Consider the following 26,246-nt stretch of genomic DNA (forward strand, 5'->3'; position numbering starts at 1 on the left):
CACATTATCGGTGTGACACGTTGACCCGGAAGTAGATGCGTGTTGTTTGCAGGGTTGCCAAGTCCGCTTGTTTCCCGCTATTTTCAGCTTCTTTTTTTATAGGCTAATTGTTATTATAATAAATTACCAAAACATTAATTATCCTAGACATACACAGTATTTATATTGATAAATGCATCAACTCTTTTTTATTAGGATTATATGGTCTTATTATTTGTTTGTTTTGGCTTGTTTTTCTTGATTTGGCTTTATTTCTCTAGCAAGAGTTGGCTTGTTTTCATTGACCTGGTTGCTTATTTCTCTCACACAATGTGGCAACACTGGTTATTTGTTTTCAGCGTAATGGCGGGATCGGAGAGAAAGTCTTTGTTGTTGTTGATCCTCATCTAGAGAAAAGTGACATTTTCCACATTCTATAAGTTGTAACGTTTATCACCCTGAGATAGAAACGACCCCCGATCTCCAACTCTATGGAGCAGCCACGCCAGGAGAGCTAGCTCCCTATTGGTGGTTTCCTCCTTCATTTAGCCCAGCTTCGAGTTCTATTTGTCGGCGTTGAAGCCAAGGAAACAGCGGTAGTTTGGAAGAGAGTCTGTTTGGTGTAAATGTCTCCTAAAGGAGGTAAAACGAGTCAATGGAGGACATTTTACACATTCTATAGGTTATACGTATTACAGTATCAGTATGAACAGAAATATTTACACATGATATAAGTTTATATTACATTAAGTCGTTTCTTCGGTGCCACTGTGACGACCCAAAATCATCTCGACACTCCAGCGATAGAGTACTGTGTCTGTTTGGTGTAAATGTCTCCTAAAGGAGGTAAAACGAGTCTAATGGAGTCTCTACGGCTGAAGATACATGAACACATGACGTCGGTGGTGGGAGAGGACATATTGTGCGTTTTGGACAAACACACAACAAGCGGTGATGTTTGTCGACTCAGAGTATTTGTGTTGGAGCGCCTCAGTGCAGCCGGACAGTTCATGGTCAACCTCTTCCAGAAGGAGATGGAGACACTAGAAACTCAGCTGGAGAAACAAAACAAACTGCTGGACATTGATTTTGATATGGACATCGAGCTACACAATGCAGGTATGTGTGTTACACACACAACAACAAACTACACACTGCAGTTACAATTTACGCAGAGTGACTTAGGCTACAGTAAGCAGTGATGTAAATAGGTTTTCAATGTAATGGGTCCCGGGATGCACAGGTGGTCATTCAAATGAGTCCCAAAAAAATCAGTGGTGCAACTCCGTGTGGGGGGGAGCCACTTGGCCTTTAGTGTGGTCAGCTTTTTGAGGGCACAAGGCCAATTGCCAGGGCATGAAGGCCATTTGATTAAAACAATGATTTTAAGTCCCCTTAGCTTAAAGGTTAAGGTAGCCCCTTTCGGGACCCTACGTAAAACTTTTATGATATTTTGTTGAGTTTTACGTTGGGTCCCTGCTCACTACTGTATTTTCGTATGGAAATTCCTATTTGCGGAAGTGGAGATTCTCTCTAAAATAGGACCCGCGGCATGTGACGCCATTATTTTCCTTGAGTTATTCTGAATTCGGTAACTTTAAGTAGCTATACATCCAGCTGCGAATATCTCCTGTGGCGCGGAAGCCGTTAAGTATTTTTAATCTTTGTTTGACCGATTTGGTCGCTTTATTTCTTCTTGTTTGTTTACCGTTTATTGTACCGCCTCCCGGTGTGCGGTTGGCTTGTGAGGCTACGTCCCTGCCTCTGAGCTGCTGTGTCATAGCTATAGCGCCACTAGCTAGCCAGATAGGCGGTACAATGAGGTGTCAATAAACAAGGAAGGAAAAGAAGAATCCAAGCTTCCAAATCGGGCAAACATATATTAAAAATACTTAACGGCTTCCGCGCCACAGGAGATATTTGCAGCGGCATGTATGGGTACTTATACTTTACATATTCAGAAAGCCTCATACTGAAGAATATCGTCAAAGAGCGCGGGGAGGCGGTAAACATGTAAACATGAGCCAGTAAATGTTTTAATCAGGTGGCATGGACGACGTGGAACAGGACCCAATGCACTGGGTCGAACAAATGTCAGAAACTTCAGTAGCATTTGGGTTCTGCTTGGAGGGCTAAGGTTAAGGATGATTAATTTTTTTTTTTAATTTAAAGGCGAACATTGGTTCAGAATAGTGCTTCTTAAATAAATAATCACAGCTTTAAATAACAAAATATAAGTAGCTACAGTTGTAAAATATTGTAAACATGTCTGTAACATGGGGTCCCAGTGCAGAGATGAAAATCATAATGAAATGGCCTCTAGGACCCTGTCACCCTAGGCTAATTCATATACATTTAAATTGGGGGTCCTTAAAATTAAAATGGCTGAGGATCACTGGATTAAACTGTGAGTTAATTCACAGAAAATACAATGACAGACAGCCTACATTCATTTTTATAGCCCTATGTTTCTGTTCTGCCTTGTTTGTTTTTGTTCTGATATTGTCACAACTGTGATATGTTCCTTGTTTTAAAATTTCTTCTTTTGTTTATACTGTGCAAATTGTTCAGCACATTTATTTTTACTCACTTACAGTACATAACTTTTGAATGAGGGCTTGGTTTAGAAAAGCCTATATTTTGTGCTAAAGTAATATATTGAATAACATATAAATGTAGATGTTAAGGCTAGACTGGCATAGCCTATATGGCATGGTGGGGCTGCAGTACTGAGGATACGTCAAGTGTAAAAAGCATTTTGTACAATTGTGTGCTTATGAACATTTACCACGTTATGTCTGCATTGATACAGAAATTAATGATTATTAAGCGAGCGACGCGTGGTGTGCTCTGGTGCTTGGCTACTATAGCATTTGGCTAGCGACGCTGGCCACGGCTAATACGGACAATTTACTCTGTCAACTAACGTAGCAGACGATAGCGTGGTAAATGGTGGAGGAGTCCTACAGTCTATGGCTATGCTGTTGCGTGGTGTTGTTTTGTGAGTGTATATCCATGAAGACGAGTCACGTTGGTCTTAACACACGGGCTCTGTGTGATAATCCTGAATCACCGCGTCAGCCGGGCCGAGTGTCAGTGAGTGAGAGCTGTCAGTGCGTGCATGCGTGCATGGAGTGGAGGAGGGAGGAGGCAAAATAATCAAACCATGGCAAATGGCAACACAACTACAATACAGACAATACAAGTCTGAGCGAGACGTTTGGGGAAGGTTACCGTAATGACTGGAAAATTGTGCAGAGGAAAAACGGTAAAATGAACTGCTGTGGGCCGCGCTGGTCAGAGTACAGTAGTGCATCCCATGGACGCCGAGGTTGATGGTGTAATGCGTCCCAAAACTATAAAGTGCGTTTTGGGACGCAAAACACACCCTAGTTACATCACTGAGTAAGCAAGCACAAAACATGGTAATTCATCAAATACATGAAAATAGTAGGGCCGGGACTAATTGCGATTAATTTAGATTAATTAACTACAGAAAAATTAATCGCGATTAACTACAGATAAATTAATCGCACCTTTTTTTTCACCGCGGAACATTTCTCACTGGGCGCTTTTCTATAGTACTGAAAACTGGAAATAATAAAAAGTCACCCCATTTTGTGTTGCCTAGAACTGGAGGTCTGACAAAAAACAGTAACAATATGAAGTAAGTACAGCTTTGTGATGTCACTGAGATGTACTTGTTACTGTTACAATTTTTTTTTCAGACCTCCAGTTCTAGGCAACACATAATGGGGTGACTTTTTATTATTATTTCCACAACAGGTAGACTGTATTAATGACAGTAAAATGTTGAAAATGAGTGGTATCCTGTAGTCACTATTCGTTGATTCACTGGGATACCAAAAAACATTAAAAAAAAAGGTTTCTCGCTGTTCTCGGGTTGAATATTGATATGCGATTAAAATGCGATTAATCTAGATTAATTAATCGCAAAGCCTCTGATTAATTAGATTATTTTTTTTAATCGAGTCCCAGCTCTAGAAAATAGTCATCAAGACTCATACGTAAGCTAAGCTTACAGTGGAATATTGATACAATGAAACTATGTGTATACACTATAGAGTGCTATCATAAATACATATTTAGACAAATGGGCATCTAATTTACATACATTCATCCTATTTACGCCTGTAAGGTTGTCCAGGCTAGGGCAAGTGCTACGGGTTAAGATGTCTGAATAGGTGGGTTTTCAGACTATAGCGGAAGATTGGTTGATTAATTTATTAACAGATTGGAGAATTACAGTACATTTCAAGCACAACTCAAAACAAAACTGTTAACTGTGGACGACACCATAAAGGCATAAAGCATTACACTTGTTTACAATAGGGCCCACAATGTTCAATTAATCATAACACCTAGACGTACAAATATACTCCTATATACAAAACAAAAAATCATAGAGGTAAAAAAAGGAAAGAAACAAACATACATCTGGCTACACAGTGAGGGAAAAGGGGTCGGTGGGGGTTTTCATGTTTTACGGGGGCCAGTTTTCTCATCTCATCTCAATTTAGTCCCTTGTTTGTGCCGAATCTGGTTTGTACACGTTAGTTGCGCTCCCTCTGGTCTTGTGGGTGTGGACTTCGTTGACATTAAGGAAGTATTTAGACGGGTACATGGGTATCTTGGTGGTGTAGCGAATATTGTGGACCAGACCCATTGCAATATGCTGTACTCTGTCGTCAACCTAGCCCCTCTCGGAACCCTCCATAAAGCTTTTCTGTGTCGCTTTGTGTAGGGTCCCTGTCCATATTTATATTTTCGTATGGGAATTTTGGAACGCGGACATAAATATGCTCACTAACATCGTATCTGCGGCGTTTGACGGCCTTTTTTGTTTGAGTTATTCTGAATTCGTGAACTATAAGTACCTATACAAACCGCTTCGAATATCTCCTGTGGCGTGGAAGCTGTTAAGTATTTTTAATCTTTGTTTGACCGATTTGGTCGCTTTATTTCTTCTTGTTTGTTTACTGTTTATTGTACCGCCTCCCGGTGTGCGGTTGGCTTGTGCGGCTACGTCCCTGCCTCTGATCTGCTCTGTCATAGCTATAGCGCCACTAGCTAGCCAGATAGGCAGTACAATGAGGTGTCAATAAACAAGGAAGGAAGAGAAGAATCAAAGCGACCAAATCGGTCAAACAAAGACAATTTGTAAAAATACTTAACGGCTTCCACAGGAGATATTCGCAGCGGTATGTATGGGTACTTATACTTCACAGATTCAGAAGCCCTCACACGAAAAAAAAGTCGTCAAAGAGCGCAGACAGGCGTAATCCACGGTGTTTATGTTTTATTTATGTCCGCGTATATGTCCGCATGGTCTGGGTCTAAAAAATGTCAGAAACTTCAGTACCATTGGGTTCTGCTTGGAGGGCTATCGTCAACCCTAAGCCATTCCAGTCTGTCAAAATGGGTAGGGGTGAGGTGGGTTCGAGGAGTGAGGCCAAGTAGCCTGACCAGTTTGTTTTTTCTTTTCTTTTCAAAATCTTTTTATTGAAATTTTTCTTTTTACAAACAAACCCAGGGGCAAGCATTAGACAAAGACATATCAAATATGAAAAAATAGAAAAAATAAAGCTCCATCCCCTATCCCACCCACCCCCCACCCACAATCCCAAGGATAGTTGGAAAATACATATCTATATACGAAATACATGCATACATCATTAATGTAATGTAAATAAAACTAATAAAGCAGATTTTACTAGCAGAGCAGAATTTGTTTCAGTTGTGGTTGGCGTGGCCGAGGCATAGGCATAGGCCCATCATCTAATAATATATAATAATAATATTAGAAATAAATTGGTAAGGGTTAGGGCCCGTATAGAGCCATGGACGAGGGGGGAAACATGAAAATCAAACATCAAATTAAGAAATAAAAACTATTCAGAATACAAAAACAAAAATGAACAATCACATGAAAATAAAAATAAACAACGCAATATAAATAGCTTAATTTCAAAAGCAAAAAGAAAACTTCATTAATGACAACATAGAATCAAAACAAAAAAAAAACAGTCTGAAAAACTCTGGGAGACTCAGACTAACTAAATTAGGTTGCAGCAAATAAAAAACAAACTATACCGTTTGTGTGTTGTGGTAAAATGTCATAAACGGAGCCCAGGTTTTGTAAAACTTTTTTTCAGAGCCGGCGATTGAAAACCTTAACATCTCCAACTCGAGACAGGACATTATATCACGAAGCCACTGACAGAGCACGGGCGGGGCAGCATCCTTCCATTTGAACAGAATGGCACGCCTAGCGAGCAATAAGGCAAAGTCGACCATACGACACTCTATGCGTGTTAGAGGAAGGTCATCCCTTCCAGCAGTGCCAAGGAGAGCCATTAAGGGATCTGGGTCTAGATTTTGGTGTAAAATGTTGGACAGAGTCTTGAACACATTCCCCCAAAATGGTTGTAATTTTGGACACATCCAATACTGATGGAACAGAGTTGCATCTCCGCTCTTGCACTTGTCACAGGTAGGACTTACGTCAGGATAAATACTAGCCAGTTTAGCCTTAGACATATGAGCTCTATGGACTATTTTAAACTGCACTAAGCAATGTCTTGCACAGAGAGAGGACCTATGTATAGAAGAGAAAACAGAATCCCACACTTCCTCAGACAGTGTGAGCCCCAGATCATGTTCCCAGTCAGCCTTTATTTTATCTAAGGGTGCTGGCCTCGAATTTGAAATGGTATCATATAATATTGAAATGGTGCCCTTAGTCATTGGGTCCAAAGACAAAAATTCATCAATAGGGTTGGGATTAGGCTTATTAGGGAAGCCAGGTAATATAGAGCTCACATAATGCCGGACCTGCAGAAATCTGTAGAAGTGTGGTCTAGGTAGACTATATTTCGTTGAAATTTGATCAAAGGATGCAAACCTCTCTCCCACAAACAGGTCTCTAAACCATTTGATGCCCTTCCCATGCCAACTCTGAAAGGTCACGTCTTGCATTGATGGAACAAAAAGGTGGTTGGAAGCCACAGGACTGATCAGGGAGAGGTCTCTATAATTATAAGTTTTCCTGAACTGGGCCCACACTCTCAGCGTATGACGCACCACCGGGTTAGTTATTGAATCAGGCAGGGGGCGGCCAAGCGGTGAGCTAAGAATAGCTGGAAGTGATAGATTCCTACACGATTTAAGCTCCAGAGATGTCCATTCTGGGCAATTGGGATTAAGATAGAAATGATTCCAAAAGGCAAGACACCGGATGTTAGCAGCCCAATAGTAGTGACGAAAATCAGGGAGCCCCATGCCTCCATCCCTCTTTACCCTTTTAAGTAACATTCTACTCACACGCGGCCTCTTATTCTGCCAAATATATGATGAAATTGTTGAGTCTAAAGAAGAAAAGAACGACTTTGGAATGAACACAGGGACACATTGAAAGAGGTATGTGAATTTGGGAAGCACATTCATTTTGATTGAATTTATGCGGCCAGCTAGGGACATTGTAAGAGGCGACCACTGCTGTAATGACTCCTTAACTCTATTTACAAGAGAGACAAAGTTTTTTGGGAAAAGATCCTTAAATTTACGCGTAACCGATACGCCTAAGTAGGTAAATTGACTCTTCTCAACCTTAAAGGGTATGTGACTATAGTCTAGTTCAGATGCAGCTTCATTGGCTGGAAATATTATGCTTTTACTTAAGTTTATTTTGTAGCCAGAGATACGACCAAATTGATCAAGTGATGATATAGCTGCTGGCAAGGAGGTTAATGGGTCGGAGACAAACAGCAGCAGGTCGTCTGCATACAAGGACACTTTATGCTCTTTATCGCCTCTCTGAATGCCCACAATGTCGGCATTTTGGCGCAAAGAGATCGCAAGAGGCTCGATTGCCAGATCAAAGAGGAACGGACTCAGCGGGCAACCCTGGCGGGTCCCACGGCCCAAGGCAAGAGGCTGAGAGAACACGCCATTGGTCTGCACAGCCGCGGTGGGAGACGCGTAGAGCAGCCTAATCCAAGCTATAAACTTTGGTCCAAAACCGAATTTTTCTAGAACTGCAAACAAGTACCCAAACTCAACACGGTCAAATGCTTTTTCTGCGTCCAGCGACGCGACGCACTCGGGCACCTCTCCAGATGGCAGATACAGTATATTAAAAAGACCAGTTTGTTTTTTAAGGGCCTTTAAGGTGCTGTGGTACCAAGAGGTGTATGCATAGTCGTAGAAACCTTGTACTAGGGCTCCTGTTAGGGTCTTCAAGGTGTTTTTGTTGACCAGTGAGGAGATCTTGTATAGGAATCTTGTTCTTTGGTTGACCTTTTTATTACGTTGGTGGCCATTTTATCACCGGAAAGATTTGCCTCCAGGATGGAACCTAGGTAGGTAATTTCATCTTTTCGTGTGATAATATTGTCACCCACTCTAATCAAGAAGACGTCAGCCTTGCTGAGATTACTATTTGAGCTAAAAATAATGGATTCAGTTTTTCCCAGGTGTAAAGATAGTTTGTTATCAGCGAGCCAGGTGCAGATTCTACCGGGTTCAGAGCTGAGGGCCTTTTCAACCTGCAGTTTGTTCCTGTCCGAGACCAGCAGTGCTAAGTCATCTGCGAACAGGAACAATTTGCAGTCACAAGCTGATGTCATGTCGTTAACATATATTAGGAACAGTAAAGACCCTAGTATGCTTCCTTGTGGAACACCACAGCTCACTGGGAGGGGGGCAGTGTTTCGTTCACCTCCACCATCTGTTCTCTCCCCTCCAGGTAGGATTCCATCCAGCTCACTGATGTACTATCAAAACTAATTCACCCTTTGTCAAGTCCCGCCCGTGGTTCTGCCCCTCTTTGCACCCATTGGTTGCTGTTCTGTGGTTGGACAAAAATCCTCTCTTCATCCAATACCATTGAAATAACAGGTTTTTCAGTTGCTTCGTATTTATATTCTGTGCATTCAATTCTTATTTTAAACTTTGTATCAGTAAAAAGGAACATCACAGGTGCAACATAGTGACTGGGCATATCATGTTTGTTTTTAGTTTTTTCCAAAAATTATGTTTTAGCAAATTCAACATAAACTAGGCGGAAGAGCCTGCTGGTTAGTCAGTCAGGGACCAATCAGAAGGCTGACAAAGGGTGAATTGCTTTTAGCTTGTTTACCAGTATGGAGTGGTTCACAGTGTCGTACATTCGTTTTTTAGTGGCAAGATACTTTTCAACCTGTTCATAGACAATTTTTTTCATCACTTTCGATAGGGATGCTCCGATCAATCGGTGGGCGATCGATCGGCGCCGATCACCGATCGATCGTATCGGATCGGCCGTGCAAAATCCACCGATCCGCGAAACCGATCAACAAAGCAAAAAGCCGCGCCGTTCATATTAAAAAAAAATAGTGTGCCTGCAGCCATTTCACTAAGGCATCGATCTGGCGCTCTGTGAGCCACTAGTAGCGTCTTCTAGATTCCATTCCACACGCGCGCTTCCAAAGAGGAAGTAAACAGAATGCCACACTGCAGAGCAACAGCAACAAACACGACACAACATTAGAAATGTCTCTCGTTTGGCAGTTTTACGTTGTTTCAGATAAAGACCCGAAATATGCTGTTTGCAACACGTGTGGAGAAGATGTCCCACGTGGAGGTAATATACCAAAGAATTTTAATACAACCAACTTGAAACGGCATTTGAAAACTAAACACGACGACGAGCATGCAGAATACATCAGGCTAAGTGAAGCGAAAGAAGCTGCTGCTGCTGCAACATCAGAAACAGAAGAAAAGAAGCACACACAGATGACGGTTAAAGCAGCGTTTAAAGCCGTCGAACCTTTCCCTCACGACAGCAAAAAAGCAACGGCCATAAATAAGAAAGTCATGCAATTCATTGCGCTGGATCAGCAGCCACTATCAGTCGTGGATGATGCAGGTTTCATACGGCTTTTATCACACTTGGAGCCACGGTACACAATACCAGGACGCAAGTATTTCACCGACAAGGCTTTGCCTGAGTTGTACGATGCCGTTTACAGCCACATTGACAGTCTTATGAAACACGGTGCCACAGCCATCAGTTTTACTTCAGATATTTGGAGTTCTAGTGTATCGCCCATGTCAATGCTGAGTCTCACTGCACAGTGGGTGGATGAAAACTTTGTACTGCAGAGCGCCGTTCTACACTCACAAGAGTTTGGTGGCTCACACACAGCTCTTGCTTTGGCAGAGACATACAAGACCATGCTTGAAGCTTGGAGCATACCGAAGGAGAAAGTGCATGTGATCCTTCGGGATAATGCCAAAAATATGGAAAAGGCCATGAAAGATGCGAAGCTCCCCAGCTTACCCTGTATGGCACACACCCTACAGCTTGCTATAAAAGATGGACTTCTGTCACAGCGCGCCATCATTGACATACTGGCTATAGGGAGACGCATTGTTGGCCATTTCAAACACTCCCCTTTGGCGTATGGACGTCTTCAAGACATCCAGAGAGAGATGGGCCAAGTGCCGAAGAGATTGCAACAAGATGTAGAAACCCGCTGGAACAGTTCTTTATACATGGCACAGAGTCTACTCGAACAAAAACGGGCATTGCTGTCCTATGCATCAGACTACACTTTGCCCTGTGAATTCACCACCCACCAGTGGAAGCTGTTGGATAATCTAGCGGTTCTCCTCAAACCTTTCGAGGAGACTACAAATGACATCTGCAAAGCAATAGCCACAGCAGCTGATGTTATCCCAGCCATCGCAGCACTGACGCTTCTGCTCGAGACACCAGATGATGCCGACAGAGGAGTCCAAACAGCCAAAGAAACGTTGTGCAACGCCGTCAAAAAGAGATTCAGAGACATTGTGACAGAGCCCCTCTACATCCTGGCTACAATGCTTGATCCCAGGTGAGCCTAACAGTAACAAAACATGAAAAGTTGAAAACAATCAAATAAAAATGATTAATGGGCTAAATTTTAATTATATATGCATATATATTATTTATTTGCTCAGCTGACATCCCGTTAATAAATAAATGTTTACCGTGGTGGGCGGCCACAAGTTTCATTCATCATTGTATATTATTTGTATACTCTACTGTCTCACTATAAAAGTCCACACCAAGCCCAGGGGGCAGTTACATATGGTTGTTTATTCATTCACTGTTTGCATCGCCCTCTAGTGGTTAGGTAATCAATAATATATGACACTCACTAATGTAATGTTTTATTTTCTCAATGAAAGGTTTAAGGATGGGTTCTTCACAGAGAATCGCAAAGGCCATGCACGGGAGTTGCTTTCCCAACTTCTCACTAAGCTTGCTTCAAACCCGGATAGACCAGAACCACCACAGCCAGATCTAGAGCCAGTGCCAGCAGAGCCAGTCGTGCCAGATGACATCTTGGAAGCCCCAGACGACATTGACGAAGACGAGACAGCAGCAGAGCCCATCCCCAAAGTCCAGCGACGATCAGCCTTGTATGAGATGTATTCTGCCATTTTAGGAAGTCAGGAACAGGCCACTGACAATGATGGCGAGTCCGTAGCATTTCAGATGAATATGTATCTAAGCGAGAAAATGATCAGTCTAAACCAATCCCCCTTCGCTTATTGGCAGAGAGAGAAGCGTTTCCCAGCGCTTGCTAGAGCAGCCCGGGTGTACCTTGGGGCACCATGCACCAGTGTTAATAGTGAGCGTCTGTTTAGCACAGCAGCACAAATTATTGACGAAAAAAGAAATAGGTTGACCTCCAAGAATGCAGAGATGCTCATATTCACCAAGGTGAATTTGCCCATGCTCCTGGAAAGCCAAGCTCAAGGCTTTAAGTAGACTAGTCTACCGACTACCTGCCATTCATTTATTTTATTTGTTTGCAGACTTTGCACTTTAGTTTGCACTATTCATTTATTTTCTTTGTTTGCACTATTTGAAATTTTGAATGTCATTTAAGTTTTATTGCAAGTGCAACTGATATTTTCTTTTAATGCACCTTAGGTCAAGAAGTGTATTTTATTTACACATTAGTAAATGTGAATCTCATTGAAAATTTATTTTTGATTGAAGTTGCAACTGATTTTATTTTTTCTCTTAATGCACCTTATTATGACATATTGTAACTGTAATGCAGTTGAGATGTTTATTACACTGACCGTTTGCTTTTACTCTTTTACTGTAAGATTGGAAGGGAGTTCAGTTCAGAATTCAGATATTGTTTGTTATAGAGTCCTACCTCATTTAAGCTTAGCTTAGAGTTTGAAATATTTCAGGTATTTGTTTCATTTTTTGACATTGATATACCTCATGACAACTTGAATCCATAAGGAGACTGTCTGATAATTCAACTCTGTTCAGTGACTGTGAGTCACACATTTCATTTTGATTGATGCACCTTGTAAAAAAAAAATAATAATAATTGGCTTGGGACATTCCATATTATCTATATGATAATGGCAGCATTGGCAGCCACACATTGCTACGTATAATGTAGCAATGTGTGGCTGCCAATGCTGCCATTATCATATAGATAATATGGAATGTCCCAGGCCATTTTTTTTACTACTGTCTCTCAGGTGGTCCATTGTACTGAATATTTTTTGGAGATTAATTACATGCCAGTGTCGCTAGATGGCGCCGCTACGCCTCCCTTGCCAGGGATTTAGCCACTACATTAGACGTGCAACCGACTCTTTGTTCGAAATCTCTTTGTTTGATTAGACATTCTAGTAACCGGAAGCTCTCCGCTCCACTTCCGGTCCTGTTGTCAACAAATTCAAAACAACATTATATCTAGTATCAGAACTCAGAAGCGCTAGTTGCGTTGATTTATTGAGCTATTAACTAAACATAACCCCATCACCTCAACCTGAGCTTCAATTCCGATAAAAAAACACTACTAAAAAATCGCGCTTATAATGGAAGTGGACGGAGGGAAAACATTTGAGGAAGAATCGCCCACCAACAGCGCGGGATCAACTGATCTATAAGGTAAATAAAATTGCAATCCCTGGCAAAGGAGGTCGATTTAGTTCAACTGTTTCAATTCAAACACGTTTGATGCAAAGTTTATTGTTTAATAAAGGGCAAACTAAGGTACAAATGAGTCTCGTCATGGTATGGGTAAGAAAGATTAAACAAGACATGATACTAGACTAGTACTGTAATCTGAAATGTACTGTAATTCTGCAAACTTAAATACTTGTCTTAAATTCAATCAATCAAATTAAATCAGCGGTATATGAAAATGACCGGAGCGCAGGTTGCCAGGTTTTTTTTATAAGTAAAAAAAAAATATATATATAAAAAATAAAAATAAAATGTATTAAAAAAGATCGGAATCGGTATCGGAATCGGCCGATAAAAAAAAAAAAGATCGGTGATCGGCATCGGCCCCCAAAAACGTGATCGGAGCATCCCTAACTTTCGAGATGGAGCTTAGAATAGAAACAGAACCCAGTTGCCGGGGTCTAATTTGCTCCCTTTCTTGTGCAGGGGGGTTACTTTGGCCAGTTTGAAGTCTTGGAGGACCTGTCCCTGTTTGATGGAGAGGTTTATTATGTGGGTGCTGAATCTCTGAGAAATTTAGAGGGAATATTGTCATGGCCAGTGGCATTGTGGGGTTGAAGGGCACTCAGTTCTTTTTAGCACTTCCTCAGTTGTTACCATTGTCAGCTTAAAATCATCTTTACAAACACCTAGGTTTTTGTAGAAGGCTTTGATGTGCTCTACACCAAAACGCCCAGAGTGGGAGGGCAGTTTGTTAACCAGCGTTGTTGCAATGTTTGCAAAGAAGATGTTTAAGAAGTTGGCCACATCTATTGTCAGTGTGTCGTTGGATTTGATGTTTATGTTTGCAAACCTAGTTTAGTAGCTTCCAGAGCTCCCGAGGATTGTTTTTGTTTTCCTCAGCTTTATCATTGATAAAGTTACTTTTTGCGGATTTGATCATGGCAGTTACAATGTTTCTTAGCTTGTAACGTTGGGTTTCTAGGATACCCAGTTGGGTTTGGATGTCACTGTTGAAGCTCTTGGCTAGCTTGGACTTGCATTTAACCCATTCTGACCTGAGATCAGATTCATAACGAGGTTTCCGCCGGGGACACACTGGTCTGATGAACCCATTCTATCCTGAGATCAGATTAAAAAAATGTCAGTCGCTCTTCGATTTTTCAAAAAATAGCAGAGCTACAAGCTCGTATCGCGCCACTCGGTGGCGCGCTATGAGCTTGTAGATCTGCTATTTTTAAATAGCTAAAGCACGACATGATGCTAACACCAAAATGGGTGCCCGGTCAGAATGGGTTAAGAAGTTCAGAGCATTTCTTGTCTCTGGCTTTCATTGCAGTCAGACTATGTCCGGATTCATCCATGGTTCCGAGCGGGTTTTGACCCTGTTGGTTCTCAAAGGAGCCATGTTGTTTAGTACTGATGTAAATTTGGTTTTAAAGCCAAGCCATGCTTCTTCGACTAGTGAGCTCCTCAGCTCATCGGACCAAGATTGGGAGTGAGTCTGCAGTTCTGATTGCAATGGGAAGTTCATTCCATAGTTTTGGGGCCAGAAGGGAGAAGAGTTTGCAACGTGTGGAGCGCTGTCCCGGCGTTTTTAGTGAATGTACTTCCAGCTTCCATGCAGTGTCTGATCTGAGTGAGCGGGAAGGTTTGTAGGGTCCGATCAGACTTGCGTAATATGGGTGTGCCATACCTACGGTAGTCCATGGGCTGAATGAGATATCGTTACCACTAAAAGGGACAAGACATATTATGTCTCACTGACAGCTGTTTGATTGTGCTGCGCTCATTGCATATTCCTGTGTTGCCTTGTGATGATTGGGGGGGTTATCTGGGATCAACTAGGTCAGTCTGATACAACATGATGTGTGTGATGTTGCTGCTTCTGTCGTTGGTGTGATTATTACTCTGAGTTTGAAAGTAAAGAAGAGTTGTGTTAAGCTGTGTCATGGTCCACTGATTCACAAACACACTGATATGTAGTATCATTTTGTTCGTCTGACATCCAGGAGTGAGAAAATGTGTGGTGGCAGTTTCAGAAGGGGATTATGCAAAACCACATCATTCATTGTTGTCTAAACTCCAAAATTATTCACTTTTATGCACATTTCTGATGTTTGTACCATGGATAGACATGACCAACATCATAACAAAACAACAGACATGCTGAATTATACTTCTGGTAGTCATACCGGGAAAATACACAATGGCTGCCTCTCTGAAACAGGGTACATCTTAAAACTTAATAGAATCATGAGTGATACCTAATTTTATTTATTTGAGGATCTAGAAACCATTTAGACATTACTTTGAAGAGTCAGGAACTCTCAAACTCAATGTTGTACCCCAGCATACAACTCAACTCAGGAAAACATGTAATAAACATGTAAATGAGGATCACACAATTAGACTTAACTTAGAGATCACACACACACACACACACACACACACACACACACACACACACACACACACACACACACACACACACACACACACACACACACACACACACACACACACAGAGTTGTATAGATAGAAAGGGAGTCTACCAACGCGCCTCAAGCCTGAAACGGCTGATCCGGTGCTTCACAGGTGCAGGGACATCAAAGTTGCATAAGGAGAAGAGAGTGGAGCAGCACGGACATTTAGAGCCTTTTATTTAGGTGCTGAGTATACAAAACGACTTAAGTTGTATAGATGTATGTTACTTCTGGAGATACTGATGTAATGGTTCTCTATTTAGCCTTCCAAAAACACATCCCTTATCCTATCTATCAGAAGTGCAGGTACACTAAACCGCACACAGTTTGTGGACATAGACAAGCTTTGGGAGAAAATATCTGTGATATGGTCACGCTACACCCATTTACAGGATGTGAGTGCCTTTAATTGCTGGTCGTGGAAAACTCAATGCACTGAGATTATTGAAGAAAAACCCAGAATTTCAGGAGACATTCAAACAACATCCTAACATGTAGAGAATGTCTATTTCTCCATGCCATCCATGCCAATTACCAGACTCTAATATGGAGATGCTCTCTGCAGACTCGCCCATCTGCACCAGATCCCATACAAAGTGGATGGACAACTGTTGATGATGGACAGTTAGCAATTCACTGGATGCGCTCAGCCCCTGCACCTTGAGTTTTTGGCTTGTAAATGAGCACGTCTATGCAGGCTTCCTAACTGCAGTTGTCTCAGCAATGGGTTGAAATATACAGACCTCTGCAAACTCCAGAACTGTACAAACAAAGCTCCTGAGGAAGATTAAATGCCTACAGTTGAACAGGACAGTTCTGATGAGGAAGAGGTGCATAATTCAATATTAACTCATTAACTGTTCATCTAGAACACTGTCAGCATTTTTACTAATCTTTCAAGACCCACAGAATATTTAGATCTATGAATTCAGAAAGGTCTCCGGAATTATTATCATCTGATTAGCTTGGGGTTACGTTTCGGGTTAATTATAAAGAGATTGCAGGTCGATCCGTTAGCCATTTACTAACTTCCTGTTAACGACCTGGGCTAATCTTTGCCTTAAAATATGGACCTGACTGAAAAGGCCTTACCAAGGGGAGAACAGACGGCAAAATACATTTTACTGATGTAATATTTGTGATTATCGTGATTAAAAAAAATGAAAACTATTGAGCTTGTTGTTTATTTGCTACAATTCTTTATTTTAATTGTATACGTATTATTGAGATAAAGGTCAACATAAAAGTCAAGGCCAAGATATGCCAGTTTTTTTAACATTTTGGATCGAAAATTGCATTGACCTTCGACCTTTGAATGAACTTGAATTGCTTTTGTCAGCTCATAAATCAACTCAGCACCCCAGTAAACCGGGAGGCATACTATCATCCGACAGAGCATTGCTCCGCAGGAGCAATGCTCCGAGGTGCGCTGCGGGTCGGGAGAGGGTTGCGGTTAGGTTTAGGTGTCTGCCCCGGGGGAGGTTAGGGTTAGGGTGAGGGAGGAGGTAGGTTGTCGTTCGGACCAATGCTCCGTCGGATGAAAGTACTGCACTCCAGTAAACCTATACTTTAGTAGCAGAATCATCCAAATCGGCCCATTGGTTGCCAAGTTATGCCATTCACTATGTACCAATTTATTTCATCAGATACCAGATATAAGGGCTGAAAACAAGTAATCATATCATATCATATCATTTCATGAACTACAGGTCATGTAGCAATACAAAAATCATATGCAACCTTTGTCCCTTTTAGTGGTACCAATATCCCAGAAATAGACCTCTAGCCCATGTAGTAATACCGTGGGTTGCTTTGAATGCCAGCATCATAATTTTGTACTCTCGGGAGCCAATGGAGGGAGCGGAGAAGTGGGGAGACATGTGATAGTTTTGGCTGGTTGAAGACTAAGCGAGCTGCGGAATTCTGGATCAATTGGAGAGGCTTAAGTGGACATGCTGGTAGGCCAGTAGGAGAGAGTTATAATAGTCAGGTTTTGATATGACTGATGTCTGGATAAGTTGCTGGGCTGACTCCTGGGTGAGGAAGGGTCTTATTTGCAGGTATATTTCATAACACCAACACCAAACTACACACTGTGTGTGTGTGTGTGTGTGTGTGTGTGTGTGTGTGTGTGTTACACACAACACCAAACTACACACTGCATGTTGGTGAACCCTGAACAACACCAGCTTAGCTACACGTAGCATTAAGCAAGCTGAACTACATTAAGCTAGCTGAACTACATTTCCCAGTAGCTGTTTGTTGCCCAGCCGGGGCGCCTGATGGAGGTGAAAGGAACTGGTTGGAATAACGTGTTCCTTCCATGCGCTACGTCCTGCCGGGGAAACTCTCCCCTCTCAGGTGAAAAGAAACAGCTTGGACTCCTCATGCATATAAATAAGCATAAGGTCAGTACGCTGCCCTCCCCAGGTTGGCAGAGGGAGTGTAGTGCCCAGGATTACATTCACACTGGGTGAAAAAATGTGTTGCAAAAACAAAAAAGGTTGTTTGTTGAACAGTTAAACAAAGCACATAAAAATGTGTTGTGTTATTGGAAGAAGAAAACAAATGCATCAACCACTTGAGCACTAGCATCCCCATTATGAGGGGAACATTATACGAAAATAGCCAATCTATAATCTTGCAAGGCATTGTGAGCTTGTAGATCGGCTATTTCAGGCACAGATCTAGGTTCGGTGTAGACTCAGAGAGTAAATGATAGAATAGTCAGTAGGTTAACGATGATATTAAAATATGTGTCAATGATTCAATTTGTGATACGATTCGAATCAAGATATTGGGTTCACGGTACGATTTGCCAAGATCTTTTTTTAAACCATTCATTTCCAGACAAATGACCGACTATTCTCTCCTTCTGTCTGTGTGTAAAGAGGTTTCAACTGAATATGAGAAGTGGATATCCAGTCTGGTCCAGGAGGACCCACAACCTCCACAACATCAGAGGAGATCCAGTCTGGTCCAGGAGGAACCACAACCTCCACAACAGCAGAGGAGATCCATTCTGGTCCAGGAGGAACCACAACCTCCACACATTAAAGAAGAACAGGAGGAGGAGGCTGATGTGTCACCATTGACATTACTACACTGGGAAACGAGCTATGACACTCTCTCAGGTAAATCAAACTCTATCGCCGCCACGCCTGTATTCTCAATGGCGAGCTCTTTTAGTTTGAAAGCCGGTTTGGAAGTACAAATCAGGAAGTACAAATCTGCTGTGTAACAATCCCACGATTGCCATCTAATCCACCCAAAGCGTTTAGAGAAAATCTAAATCAAGCTTGTTTTTGGTCTAAAAAGAAGAATCTGAGATATTGGCGTTCTAAGATGCTGTGTCCTCAGACAGCATAACACCAGATATTAGCGTTCTAAGATGCTGCATTCTCATAGACAGCATAACACCATTGTTTTTTTTCATTCCATTTTGAAAATAACTTCCTACTTCCGGGTCGTCTCTCGTCTGTACATCTCAAACTACAAATGTCAAACATTAAGGCTTGTCCGGGACAAGTAATACATCTTTCCAGACATTTTTTCCATTTTTGTCCATTGGACAAGTGACTCTTGGTTTAACCTTTTCTGAGATACTCCTAGCAGCCAACAATATGTGACCGGGGACAGTAGTTTGATATACAAGGGGGCCATGGTCATTTTTCAGTTCTTTACATATTATGAAACTGCACACTGTAACCTTTCATATGATGTATTGCTCATTGAAATTGGGGGGGGGGGGGGGGGGGAATGAAGAAGATATGACCATTTGAAACTTGGTGAACCAGAAATGTCAAATTGGAGCATTCCCCCTTCAAAGATTTCAGCAGTGATCTGTGACTTTAGGGGGCGCTGTTTTCCCTTCATTCCTCCCTTTAGTCAACAAGCAGTGTTGCCATGTCTGCTTATTATAATTAGTTGGCCTTGTTTCTAAAGAAAAATAATGCATATGCCTACTGTACCAATAAGTCTAGTCCACACAATTAGAGAATGTTGTTATCTTGATAGTTTGCCTGTTATCTCTCCTTTTTTAAATAGGCTACTGTATTTATTTGGCATTTTGTAGTATGAAAAAAGGGCAAGAAACAGTGGCAGATAAATTAGGCTTATGTAAATGGTCCAGATGAGTACAAATAAGATAGCTATATTAGCCTGTTATTATTATTATTTGTCTGCAGAACCCCCATCTGAAAATAATGTATGCCAGGGACAAGATTGGTTTTGTTAAATGCTTGTAGATCGGCTATTTTCACTTATTTTCATATATGGGTTGCTTGTTACTCTCGCAGAACCTGGCAACCCCGCAACGATAGCCGTTATAGCTACATTTAGCATTATATTGATATCAATCGTCAATCCTGTAGCTAAAACAAGTACATTATCGCGCTATATTACATATCGATGCAATCTGCATTATTATGACCTTAATTTTCATGGCAGGTACATTCCAAAGCAACTAATAATAACCACATTATGGTGACATAATGTTACAATGTTTATGGTACAATGGTACAATTAATTCGAGTCTTCTTCTTCTGCTGAAAATAGGAAGCCATGTTCCATTGTTTTGATGAACAGTGCCCCTAGCTAAAACATTAGCATGAATTAGCTTTAGGAGGACTGAAAATAAACACACTTTTTACAAAATATGACTGTTAATACTTCTTTCTCTGCTATTTCTGTTAAGGCCTATTCATAGTCTGGATTTTCGGTGGTGAGGTGACCACCGCTCCGGTGGTGAGCTGACCACCGGAGCTGAAATAACGTTGATCGGTGGCGAGTAAAAACAGAGAGAAGGGCTGGAGCGGTGGCGGTGGTTTGATCTTCACCGCGGCTCGTGACGTCATGTTGTAGTTCGGTGGTCACATAACCACGGAAAATCCAGACTATGTATGAGCCTTTCGCCAGTTAGTAAAAGACTAGTATTATCTTCAACGATTGTGTACAAAAAGGCGAATTTTAGCGGAATTTGCATACTTTAAGAGGAAAACTCTATTTTCTGGTTAGCATTTGTTAGTTATGTTTAAGCAATTAAAAAAAACACCAAAAAAATAAATACATTGTATTTTGGTCAATTGTAAAATATAAACAACGCAGACTAATGGTTGAAAATACTGGCACTGGTCACATATTGTCTGGCATTATTGTCTGGCTTTCCTAATCACCTTTCCAATATTGGTAATAACCCTAGAATGTCTGATCTTACATAGATTTAATTTATTCCAAATACACAGCAATAGAGGTATCCAGACTGGATCGGCATTTAAACTTGTAGCCATGCTTTTGTCCTACTGCGTTTGTACCCACCCAGTAATGAATTACTAAGATTTGGAGTCAGATATTGTGCTCTAGTTTCATATCCATTTGAAAGTTCTGGCAGAAAACGTGTTTTAAGTAAAATATCGCCACTTTTACACGAGAAAAACCTGGACTGTAAATATGAACTTCCATTGGGAACAGTTGTTTGGGAAGCACAAACGTATGTGGCACACAATTGACAGGTGGTAATTGATCCCACCACCTATTTTTATGGGGCCCATACATTTGTGCTTCCTAAAGGAAGTTTTGATATGTTCAGTCCTGACTCCTGCGCTCATTCCCCTTGCTTGAGAGAATGTCATCCGTGTGCAGCTCGTGGAATTGTAGAGATATTTTACTAAATATAAGTTTCATGCCAGAACTTTCAAATGGATATGAAACTAGTCTCCAAACGACTCCAAGCCTTAGGAATTAATTAGGGATGCACCGAAAATTCGGCCACCGAAAATATTCGGCCGAAAATGGCTAAAAATGTATTTTCGGCCTATTCGGTTTCGGCTCAAATAAGCCGAAAAATATCACTGAATAGTAGTAGTGGTCCTAAAGTTGTGAATCGAACTAAACTGCGGGAAAAACACAGATGTACAAGCCCAACGCGCTGTGCATTGCGACGGGTAGATAGCTTGTAGATCTGCTACTTTCAGCGCAGGAAGGGCGCATGCTTATGACGCTCTTGCATCAGCGCAGCAGTCACAAGTTAACACAACACACGGGCAGCAGTCACGGAATGCTTCAATGCACAGGCAGATCCGACACAACTTTATTGCATACATCTGCTTTCATCCAAGATTCCATAGCCTTTTAAATCTTATTTCCCATCCACGGGCACAAGCAACGTGGTATCAGCAGCTCTTCCACCCAATCTGTGGACGGGTGGTGTTGACGAGGGAAGCTATAGCTAGCAATAGCATGGGAGCTAACGTTAGTTTTAACAGTACTTTCCATCCGTTCCCCAACACGGTAACACCTCACACAATGATACTGTATCGTTGCGTCTGCCCATGTTTAATGGTCATGAAGGGTTTCACTAGCAGGCAGACCTGTCAAAACGATGCACTTCCCAAAACTCAGAGACATGCCACCACCTATAAATTCAAACCCACCTCTGGAATATTGCTATCTCATTCCACTTTAATTTATTTTATTCCATAGTCTTAAGGCTCATACATAGTCTGGATTTACGGTGGTGGGGTGACCACCGAACTACAACATGACGTCACGAGCCGCGGTGAAGAGCAAACCACCGCCACTGCTCCAGCCCTTCTCTCTGTTTTTACTCACCACCGCTCAACGTTATTTCAGCTCCGGTGGTCAGCTCACCACCGGAGAGGTGGTCACCTTACCACCGAAAATCCAGACTATGAATAGGCCTTTAGTTTTTCTCTAATAAAGTTGTTTTTATTTGTTTTCTCATGTTCTCCTTGAAAAGTGTCTAAGTACTCAGAGAAGCTTTATATAAATAATATTATCACTATTATTATTACTACTTGTTTTATTGCCTATGCTTATGTAGAAAAAAAAGCTCACTGCTCAGGTCAAATAGGCCTATTGATATGCGATTCAAATGTGATTAATTGAGATTAATTAATCACAAAGCCTCCAATTAATTATATGTTTTTTAATGGACCCATAAGTGTTTATTATTTAAGTTAGGTTTTGCCAAAATCATGTCTTTTGCCATAATCAGGTAGCTTTACAACAAATATGTATTCGGCTATTCGGTATTCGGTTTTCGGCCAACTGTTTCCTATATTCGGTATTCGGTTTCGGCCAAGAATTTCCCTTTCGGTGCATCCCTAGAATTAATTATTGGGTGAGTGCACACGCAGTGCTACAAGTTTAAATGCCGACAAGGTCATTCTGCTAACCGTGCGTGGAAATAAACAATATATTCCTGTGTATTTGGAGTTAGATCACAGACATTCTAGGGCTATTAACTTGTACACTGAGAATATTTAACTAATATTCAAACATGTATTCACCAAAACCAACTTACAGTTAGTTAATTTAAAATGTATTTGTGTGACTTTTGTGCCCGGATAAGTGAATGGGAAATGTACTTGTCCACAGAACAAGTGCCTCAAAAAGTTAATGTCAAGCCCTGCAAGCAATGCAAATGTATATTGTAAACGAGTAGGATATTTACTCTGTCCACTGTAATGTTAATGTGATTGTCAAATGAACGTATAGCTCCATGTCTTCATGAAACAAGCATTGAAATCTTACCAACTAAACCTTTGTCATTATGTATTATTGTGTCAGTCTTAGAATGACCATTCAGGTAATGCATGACATTGGAAATTGTTTTCCTGTCTTGTTCATACGTTGCAAATTTAGCCTCAAACCCACTTTAACATAATGAGTGCTGCCTGCTGGACGAAAGTCGTATGGCACTTGGATGCCGGCAGGGGCGGTATTGCAGTCGCTGTACCGCACTGTTGTGACGAAAAGAGAGTTGAGCCAGAAGGCAAAGCTCTCTGTCTACCGAGCAATCTTTGTTCCTACTCTCACCTATGGTCATGAAGTGTGGGTCATGACCAAAAGAATATGGTCGTGAATACAATCGGCCAAAATTAGTTTTCTTCGGCGGGTGGCTGGCATCTCCCTTAGAGATAGGGTGAGAAGTTCAGTCACACGAGAGAGTAGTAGTAGCGGTAGTAGAACCGCTGCTCCTTCGCCTGGAAAGGAGTCAGCTGAGGTGGTCCGGGCATCTGGTTAGGATGCCTCTCAGGCCCCTCCCTAGGGTTGTCCTCGACACACGTCCCACTGGGAGGATACCCCGGGGCAGACCAAGGCGCAGTTGGAGGAAATACATCGACTCACTGGCCTTGGAACGTCTCGGAATCCCCCAGGAGGAAGTCACTAATGTTGCTCTCTGGAGAGGGAAGTCTGGAGCACTCTGGTGGAGCTGTTGCCCCCACGACCCGACTACGGATAAGCGGTTGAAGATGAATGGAAGGACTTGGGTGCCGGTGATTCCAGGCTATTCCACTATGACTCACGTCCGCTTTTGGCAACCATCTTGGATACTAAAGTATTAGCATTTATTACCAAGCTAAAATAAGGCCAATCCTTGCTCTAGAAAATGACAATGTTCCAATCGCAATGACCAGATAATCAGAAATGACCTCCGAATATTGGAGAATAGTTGAGAACCACGCAATAGTAGTAATTCATGAATCCCATAATCTCAAGATTCTTATTAAAGTCCTGATTAACTTTATTTCAGACCAGTGTATGGAGTCCAGACTGCAGGTGAAAATGAACTCTCCAGACTCAGCCAGGGACATTTCTATTAAACGGGATGAACCTGAAGACATTTCTATTAACCTGGAGGAAGCTGAAGACCACCTACACCTAAGTAAGTTTCATGTGGTCTTACTCTCTTTAATATTTTCTGTTGGGCTGCTACAATGTCTGTGAAGCTCATTTCCTGGCCATTGCCAGGTCCTTGACAAACCCCCAATATTTATAAGCGACTAGCTAGCCATGAGGGAGTATGAATTTAATTCACCCTTTGTTAGCCTTCTGATTGGTCCCTGACTGACTAATCAGCAGGCTCTTTCTGCCTTGTTCCGACCTGGTTCCGCCTTGTTTATGTTGAATTTGCTAAAACATATTTTGTGGAAAAAACTAAAAACAAACATGATATGCCCAGTCACCATGCTGCACTTGTGATGTTCCTTTTTACTGACACCAAGTTTAAAATAAGAATTGAGTGCACAGAATATCACTACAAAGCAACTGAATTTTTATTTCAATGGTAGTGGATGAAGAGAGAGGATTTGTCCAACCACGAAACGGCAATGAGGGGCACAGCCACGGGCGGGACTTGACAAAGGGTGAATTGTATTCAGCCAAACTAAATGCAGGGCGGGGACCCATCCTGAACCAACTTGCTCATCCCTACTTGTGAATATCAGTTTTGGCGAATTTGCAATCTTATGTTCAGCAAGATTCTGCCCTAATATATCAATTTCATTATCTTTTGTAAGGTTAACATAATATTGCCTTTACCTTCTGCCAATATTTGTTATATTCTCTAGGGCTCAAGTCATTATTCAATTCCTTCATTTCAGACCAGTGTGTGGAGTCCAGACTGCAGGTGAAGATGAACTCCCCAGACTCAGCCAAGGATATTTCTATTAAACAGGAGGAACCTGAAGACATCCCTATTAAACAGGAGGAACCTGAAGACATCTCTCTTAAACAGGAGGAACCTGAAGACATCTCTCTTAAACAGGAGGAACCTGAAGACAGCTCTCCTAAACAGGAGGAACCTGAAGACCACCCAAACCGTAGTATGTATTTTCACTATACGATAATCTTGGCAAAACATATGTCAATGATAATATCTGGATAATATAGGAACAGGAAACAAGTCCCCAGGAATTGTTGTGTAATACTTTTGGCCTAAATGTTTTACTGTACCTTACCCTAATCCAAACCTTGATGCTGAGCGGGGAGACATTTCATCCTACTTTTATTGACCGGTTTCCCCGCCGTTAGGGAAAGGTTTTCAAACATGGCCGAACAGACAAAGTTCGCCAAACGGACACCGGCGTCTGTTCAGCCACCCAGCGCCATGTGATTCTCCCATCCGGCCCCCCAGTCGCGCCGGGCCAGCTCGCAGCATCTCCCACCCGGGCCCCCTATTGTTGGGGCCCGGGTGGAACCACTTTCTGACTGACCTCTGGTGACCTTGAGGAGTCATTGACCTCAGAATTGCTTTTTTGCACGTTTATTTTCCACTATAATAATTTATTTCTTTGTTAAATGGAAGTTTTGTTCTAATGAATGAAAACTTAAACCCCAATAGTCTACAGAAATGTTGAATCATGTCAACTTTTATGATATAAATGTTATGACATTGTTATAACATTAAAAACATCTAGGAGAGAGAGAGAGAGAGAGAGAGAGGAGAGAAAGAGGGTTAAGCTCATATATGGAAGGTATTGTGCATGTTATGACTAAAGCATGACACTTTCTACAGTGTTTCTATATACCATGAAGTTTGTTTTTAGACGTGGAAACACTTCTGAATTTACACATTTCGGGCTGTAAACCGCCATAGGGCCCATGTTAAACCCAGAAATGTTGTTTCCTTTAAACTTGTATGATTAAAATGTCATCTATAGGCTAGAAGATGATGATTGTTTGCTAAAAGTTAAATATTGGACAATTTGATTAATTAGCATAATGAGCAAATTAATTGCTTAATGAGCAAATTAACTGGAGATGGCTATCATTTTGCATCCATTTAACTCAATTTAACTGACTTAAGAGTCAAAGTCTATGTTTGTGATATCCAGAAACGCATAACTGTTATTATGGTGAAGTCATACACCCTTTCTTCATTAGCATAATTGGCATAAATTATGTAAAACATAGGTACAAATTAGGAATTAGCTGTACAGTGTTATTGCTTTTAACATATCAACATATCAAGGTTGTTTTAG

The 26,246-nt window shown here is 41.5% G+C and overlaps 1 protein-coding gene across 1 annotated transcript; it reads left to right on the forward strand.

Annotated features, from left to right (window-relative positions):
• Window positions 1–364: 364 nt before the first annotated feature.
• Window positions 365–25,041, forward strand: LOC310856760 (uncharacterized protein; the record flags this gene model as incomplete). The annotated part of the gene is made up of 4 exons (XM_083762235.1): window positions 365–1,098; window positions 18,351–18,593; window positions 24,017–24,148; window positions 25,031–25,041. The coding sequence occupies exons 1-4, from the start codon at window positions 810–812 to the stop codon at window positions 25,039–25,041; spliced, it is 675 nt and encodes a 224-aa protein (XP_083618361.1). The 5' UTR covers window positions 365–809.
• Window positions 25,042–26,246: the final 1,205 nt, after the last annotated feature.

Source organism: Protomyctophum parallelum (assembly GCF_964188405.1).
Source record: "Protomyctophum parallelum genome assembly, chromosome: 3".
Classification (NCBI taxonomy): domain Eukaryota; kingdom Metazoa; phylum Chordata; class Actinopteri; order Myctophiformes; family Myctophidae; genus Protomyctophum; species Protomyctophum parallelum.